The sequence below is a fragment of the Cornus florida genome, unplaced genomic scaffold (genome assembly GCF_030987335.1).
Source record: "Cornus florida cultivar Cherokee Brave unplaced genomic scaffold, ASM3098733v1 CherokeeBrave_3.0.0_Hap2_Chr04, whole genome shotgun sequence".
Lineage (NCBI taxonomy): Eukaryota > Viridiplantae > Streptophyta > Magnoliopsida > Cornales > Cornaceae > Cornus > Cornus florida.
In genome coordinates, this window is record NW_026775574.1 from 96,666,134 (window position 1) to 96,673,900 (window position 7,767).

Consider the following 7,767-nt stretch of genomic DNA (forward strand, 5'->3'; position numbering starts at 1 on the left):
AAAAAAACAAAACAAAACCTTAGACATTTTATCCCACCACCTATTTTCCATCCAGACTTCAATGTTCCATCAATTCGTAATACCATGGGGCTGCAAAGGCTCCACATCTACTCCAAAGGTGAAATTTCACCATTTTTCAATATTTTAAATTATTCACACCTTTGGATTGTGAAATTGAATTCAAATCAGGCCTAAATTAAGGTTGTAGTACCGAAAAAATTCTTTAAAGGTAGCCCCAAAGGAATTCGAACTCTTGACTTCCCAAAATGTGAAATGGGACTCTTTGTCATTAGGCTATCCTTTTGAATTGTTAGAATTTTTTATTTAAAAAATTGAACTAATGTAATGAAAAATAGCAAAGTACCATTCCCATTAAACAAAGAAAGATAGGCAAATATTGAAAAAAAAATAATGTAACATTTATTAGAAATTGGTTTAGAAATACATTAACCTTCTAAATTTAACCATGAAAACGTTGTTATTCAATTGTTGAACCATTTTTCCTTTCCCTGGCAAAAAATAATTCATACTTGTAGAACCACATTTTGCCCCATCCACTGTTCCACAAGTACCGTGCCATGACAAAGCCAATGGTACAGAGTATACAAACAGGGTTACAACCATTGTTCAATTCAAAGAATCACCCCCACTTCCCTCTATCTGCATGTGTGTGTGTGTGTGTGTGTGTTTGTGTGTTTTTCAAAACAGTACGCTTGAAGAATACACTATGCATGAATTATTATGTCATTGATAATTTAAAGAAAAAAGATAAATAAAAGTACTAGCTACTTCTAGATAATAATCAATACCAACCTTAATAAACTCAACATTAAGCTTCAGAATAAATAACATTCCACTGTTTCCACACAATCTAGTTCACCATAATCTAGTTAACAGGCAATGAACTGAGTCAGGTCACTTTACTACTTGGACCCATTCACATTCTTTTGTTCAACGAATAATCACCTGAGTTTTGCCGGAGAAATTCTTACCGAGCAACTGATCACAAATAAACTCGCGCTTCTCTTTAGACCACAAACCTTGATGCGTATGTACATCGGTCCAAAATTCAGTTCTTAAAGTATAAGTTGAGATGCGCATCAATACCATCCGCTCGAGCGCAACAGCATTCTCGAGCAAATATGTAGCAAACTCAATTTGATTCCAGGTTCCGCAAAAGCCACAGATTTCAACTTCTTTTAGTTCACTGTGCAGGTAACCAGGGAGCTCATCCACTCTTCTTTCAGAAAATTCAGGATACGGCATCTGCAAATTTGACAAAAATCTCCACTAGTTTAAGAATGCAATTTCAAATGAGTATTCCATCTACAACTGCTATACAATATAAACCAAAATAGCTTATAGGAATGAGAATATCAAGTTTTTAGGCTTGTACCACCTATTTATCATATATATCTAATACATATTTACTTATAAAAAACAATAAAAATCACAAAGAGTTTCAATTTTAGGAAGGCACAAGCTAGATTAGACTGGAACTGGAATTAACAAAAGATTGTTTAATTTTAGGTAGCTTCCTTATACTACTAGGTTTTCTTATACTTTAGTTTCCTTAAACAATTAGCTTCTAAGTTTCTTATTTATTACATATAAATGAAGTATATGATTGCTATACAATTTAAATATATGTATTATCTGCAACTTAGAACCTAAAATATTCAAACTCACGTGCCCCTTTTTTATTTATTTATTTTTTTTTTTTCGGAAAGTAACACGTGCCCTTTTGCTAGACCACATAGAGAAATAATTCAAGTTATGGTAACGTAGGAGAGAAAATTAACTTAGAGAATACTGATCATTTACTAATTACTTGTTGGCCCAATCAATTTAACAAGCGCCTATCCTTTTCTTCTTTTTTTCTTATTCTTTTTTACATTTTTTAGGGGGTGGTTTAGAGTGAGCGGAACTACAATGTAGCCAAACACATAAAAGAAGTAATGATCAATATCAGCAAAGGTATGTTGGGATCACTTACCACTACATATAGTTTCTGCAGGACGGGAAGGGCACGCAGAAGTGGAGCAATAATCTTCACAAGATCATATTGCCAATCTTGAACAAAAAAAAGTTCCAATCGCTTGACATTGCTAAATGCAGTTGGACTTGCAGGTATATTTGCCACCTGAAAGAAAGAAGAAATCCCATAACTTATCAACAAAAAGGGGAAATTCAAAAAAATGACGCCATCAACAATAAAGCCTTTTTTTTTTTTCTTTTTTTTTTTTACCACGTACCCGATCAACACATGTGAGTATTGAAAGAGTTTTAAGCTGAGGAATAACTTTAGCAACTTCACTGAATATGTAAGGCATAGAATTGTCGTACGGTAGACTGAAAAACACTTTTTCCAATTTGGGAACACTGGGAATGAAATTTGTATTTCCTCGATATCAGAGATTTCAAAGGTCGTGATATTGAGAGCTCGAGATCTCGTAAACCTTTACAGCACCTTAATGCACAGAACTTCAACCTCAAGCTGAAGTTGTGATCGCAAATGCACAATTTGACCGGAAGGGTGCATTCCCTCACTGTCAACCACTCAAGATTCGTAGAATTACACAGCACCATCTGCAATCCTACTTCGTCTAAAGGCACACAATGTAAATAAAGATTAGTTAGGCTATCAAATCTGGTTTCAAGGTGCAACCGTATAAGTGCAAATGCTTTAACGTGGATGCTTCAGAAAGAAACTGCAAAGAGAGTGCATATAAACTATTATAATTAGTTTCCCTCAAAGAAGACAAGTTGCAAACGAAGTTGAGGTCGAGCTTCTCAACACCCCTTCCAACTGCAAAAATGATCCATTGATTAATAGAATCAAACCACTCCCTTTCAAGGCAAAAAGAAATCCTGAAGTAGCTTATCTTCGAACCCAGATAAAGCTTCAGAAATTGATCCAATATTCCCACGAATGCACGGTCATAGTTTGGGCAACGGTGCCTGAGTGTTTCACTATTCTGTACTTGCCTGACGGATGGTAAGCCAAACACAGTATGCAAATCAAGATTGAGGTTGGGCATGGATAAACAAAGATATCTCCATCTTTTTGATAGCATACTTGTTTTAACAGCGTCTCTCACTGTCATTAACGAAATAATGGCATAGATTACGTCATCCGGAAGGGCACTAATGTGATCATCCTCGGAAATCAAACACTAAAATACAAAAAAAAAAAAAATTAATATTAATAATAATAATAAATTATTCACCGTCTTGTTAGAAAATTTAAGTAAACATTCAAGTCATAAGAATATTTTTAGCGCCTTTGCTAAATTGCTCTAATTTCCAAAACAGGGCAAATAGTGTATACAAGAATTGGGACCATTCAACAACAAATCACATACTTGGACAAGCTATGCCACTTAACGAAGTATTGTGTATTGCTTTTCTACAGAAGTTTAATTCAATTATTGACAGACTTGCACACTCAAATAGTGTGTACAATTCCTCTATGAATGAAGCAAAAGTAACCCAAAAAGGGTTCAAATCATACCTTAGGAATGTTGCTTGTATCTCCTTGTAAATATCCAAAAGTTGTTTGCCAAAGTCTACAAGTAGCTTGGAAAGCTAATGCAAGGTGATCCAGAACCATTTTGGCGCGTTCTGGAAAGAGTGAATTTACTTTTAAGACGATTAACAAAATAAACAAAATTATATTATAATCCAGTTCAACTCACAAGCAATATTAACCAGCTTAGTCATAAAAAGCCATTTGTTTATATTAAGTAATTCGAAAGAGATTACATCTAAATCCAAAGGAAGAAAATAATATCGGTCCAAATGATGAATTCTCTTGCGCAATATCTTATCCACGAGTTTGTCCAGAAATTAATGTGAGGGGAAGCCTTAAAAAACAAAAAAAATAAAATAATCAAACTACCATAATAATAATAATAATAATTAACATTCATTGATAATTCCATTTAGTACATTTAATACAATTCATCTCCTACACAAAAATATTGAACACACATATTTAATTGCTCTCATAGTTTTCTCACCTCCATAATAATCTAAATAAAGATCATAATGTCTCATATTTTCTCAATCACCAAAGAAAGCATGGTAGGAAAACTAGTCTTTAAAATAAGATAATTTCTCTTCTCATGTTAAAAAAAAAAATGAAAATAGAAAATTGAGAAAAATATCTCAGCAAGAGCAAACAAAGAATAAATACAGGACAGAGAAAAAGAGAACAGCAAAACCCACTAATCTGCCTTTAGAGCCCAAAATATTTTCTCTAAATCGGTGAAAATCAATATTCAACCCCAATTCAAATTTTCTCTAAAAAACATGAAAGAAAAATTATTAATCAAAGTCCAGGACCAAAATACAGGAAAACCCACTAATATATATATATATATATATATATATATATATATATATTTGAACTCATAAAAATATACTACGCAATTTGATTACTTCTCGTACCAAAGTATTTGAAACTTACAGTGTGAAGACAAGATCTGCGGAACTCTTCGGAATTATATCCCTGACAGATCTCTAAAAAGTTAGGGTTCTAACTCTACAGAGACGACGGGGATGGGTATCGCCCTGGACAGCACCTTACGACCCAAAACGTGGTAATACTTCTTTGGGTATAATGCAAAAACCCCACTCTAAACTATTTGCCAATCGGCAATAAACCCCATCCGGCGAACGGCCGGTTGGGTCTCACCGTTAAAACATCCCGGTCACATGACACGTAATATTATAATTTAAAGACCATAATACCCTTATAAATATGAAAAGACTCTATTACCCCTGATTATGAAACCCAAACACAAACACGCCCTCATTTTCCAGCTACACCCAAACACGCCCTTATCCCTCTATACACACACACACACACAAAAATATACTACCTCCGTCCCAAAAATAGTGTCATGTTTCGGGAATCATGTCAGTTCAATTTGTATAAGTCACGATTCTCTAAAAGTGACACTTTTTCTGGGACGGAGGGAGTATATCCTTGGAAACACTGTTCATCTTCTTCGCATATTTTTGACAAGAAAAAAAATATATATATATTTGCCAAGTTACGAGCTTCACCACTTAGCCAAATCGGCTGAGATCGACTATGGAGTTGCGAACTACCACCCAAAGTCCAATTACATCGAGACCATAGACCTCAAAAAGAGTATAACCAGATGCTACTTCGTAGAGAACAAATAATGCCATTGCAGATTGTATCAGAGAGAACTCAAAGGCACTACTATTATAGGAATTCAGAAGCGGGTTTGAATTAAATAGAGGATTGAAACCCAAATTCAAGAGAGTGAAAACCCAAATAGAATCCTCACTACTCTAATCCGTTGACGCCCTTAACTTCTCGTCGAAACCCTAACTCTGCTGGCGATTAGGGCTGCAAATGAACCGTGTTCGCTCGTTAAAAGTTTAGCTTGGGCTTGTTCGTAAAGTAAACGAGTCGAGGTTGAACACATTTTTTAGGCTCGTTTAATAAACGAATTAAGCTTAAGCAATACTGAGCTCGGCTTGTTAGGCTCGTTAACAGGCTCGTTTAGAAAAAGGTCCAATTTTTAAAAAAAGAATTTATACATTTGTTTAGCCCATTTAACATAAAATCTAGTCCAAACTTATGCACCTTAGCCCAACTTCATTTTACATTAAACCCAACTTCATTTAATTAACCTTAAGCCCAACTCAAATTAACCTACTACACATCATCACATACATGTGACATGTCGTTGTATTAGCCGTTGGATTGCCTAACCATGTTCATTACATAATTTACATTTGTGAAAAAGCCTTAATCATTTGTAGTCGCAATAGATTGCATCACTCCTCTCATGCCTTTTAAGTTTCAATACAGCAAGTTCAACAACACTTTTTCTTTTCTTGCTCGCCGAGGATTTCTCCTAGATCTCTGAAATATATGTGATGAAGCTCCCTAATTATATACGACAACAGCAAACCTTACAACATCACTCATCTAATCCCTTTTAAGTTTTAACACATCTTTGTTTCCTCTCTCGTTTGTCTGTGGCAGTCTCTAGCACATTTCTCTCCGAAATCTCTCTTTGGTCCTTTTTCTCTGATGAAATCTCAATCCCATTTTACTGTTGGTGGGATATGTGAGAGATGATCAAAGAACAGAGGTTTATGTTCTTCATTAGATGATATGTTGTTGATACGCTAATTGATTTAATGTATTTTTTTTTTCTGAAGGCGAGCTTGAGCCGAGCCAAGCCCGAACACTCCAAAAAAGCTGACGAGCCGAGCTCGAACCTTATTTCACTAGGCTGGCCTGAGCCGAGCCCGAGCACTCCCCTAAGTCTAGCAAGCCGAGCCCGAACAAGTTAAAGCTCGACTCATTTGCAGCTCTACTGGCAATACACCCCCTTTTTGTCTTCACACTCGCCGCTAAATTTAATTGTTCAGATTGAGACCCAATTGCTTGTTTTGGCGAACCCGAATCGAGAGCATGGTTTGGTCTGATGATTGTTGATGCAAAATCTCGCTAGAGCTCGCGTCAGCGACTTACATAATATCGTCAATGTGCTCTGGAGCATGGTCGGCATGAATCATGCATCCTAGAGTCGCAAACGGCTTCCTCTTTCCTCTCTCTGTATGTGTCTCTCTCTCTATTTATATATATATAGCTATCCCAGCATCCCTCTTTGTGTGTCTATATATATATATATATAAACATCCCTCTGTGTGTCTATATATAATTAATATATATATATATATGGGAGAGATAGGGTTTGGCCGGATTGATGTTTGTAGAGAGAAAAAATAGAAGAGAGATCGTTGTTTGTAGAGAGAGAAAATGAAAGACTGGATTTTAACCGAATTGATGCTGATGGTGATAGAGAGAGAGGGTGGGAGAGGAATATTGGTATTGGGTAAGGTGTCATGTTGTAATTCGTCCTTCAGATTACAACTGCCACGTCATACAATTAAGTGTATCCACATCACACCTTTAAATGTATGAGTGTCAAAACAACGTCCTTTTAGTAAGGGTAAAATTGTCTTTTGAATTTTTCAATCAACCAACCTGCCGAATTGGAGTAAACTACAACAAAACAATAGTTCAGGAAATTTTTTGTAGTTCAAAGGGATTTCTTGCAAAACCCCAATAATTCAGGGGTTTTTTTGCATTTTACCCTACTTCTTATTATCAATTATATCAAGTTCTTTTATCTCCGAATAATGTCCTTTACCATTACCCTTTATTTTCAAAATTCCAATTTGAAAATATTTCTTTTATCAACTATATCTATATATTTATTTATATCTAGTACATTTATTTAAAGGTTAATTACACTCACACTCCTTATGTTTGTTTTATTGACAAGTAGATGGATGTTAGCCCATTTTTAAACACTCAAACCCTCTGTCAGAATTTTGATTCAAACAATCTCTTAAAGCGTGAGAAAAGATGATATTATCCTTTAATAAAATATAAATCTTTAAACTACAATATCAGAATCTGTACATGACAAAATTACCCTCGCAGAAGAACAAAAATTCATAATTTTCTTGCCCCCACCATTGTCACTGCAAACTCCTCCACCACCACCACCACCACACACACCGCCATTATGAACCACGTCTGTTTTTACTTTCCATAAATTAATTGAAATGGGCTCAATCAAACACACACATACTGCATCATCCACACATCATTGAGTTTTTCTTGGCTTTCATGTTTTTATAAAGAACTTTCTAAAATCTTTGACTTTCTATTCAATTTAATTTTTAGGGTAAAGTACAATGACA

At 35.1% G+C, this 7,767-nt stretch overlaps 1 protein-coding gene across 2 annotated transcripts; it reads right to left on the minus strand.

Annotated features, from left to right (window-relative positions):
• Positions 1 to 796: 796 nt before the first annotated feature.
• On the minus strand, positions 797 to 4,649 carry LOC132304081 (uncharacterized). Of its 2 annotated transcripts, XM_059801603.1 has the most exons (4): positions 4,472 to 4,649; positions 3,515 to 3,624; positions 1,997 to 2,143; positions 797 to 1,266 (listed from the first exon to the last, which is right to left on the minus strand). In XM_059801603.1, exons 2-4 carry the CDS (start codon positions 3,611 to 3,613, stop codon positions 952 to 954), a joined length of 561 nt encoding a protein of 186 aa, XP_059657586.1. In that variant the 5' UTR covers positions 3,614 to 3,624; positions 4,472 to 4,649; the 3' UTR covers positions 797 to 951. The 2 variants fall into 2 exon arrangements, with proteins under 2 accessions (XP_059657586.1, XP_059657587.1); XM_059801604.1 differs by lacking the exons at positions 3,515 to 3,624; positions 4,472 to 4,649 and adding an exon at positions 2,256 to 2,640.
• Between the last annotated feature and the right edge of the window lie 3,118 nt (positions 4,650 to 7,767).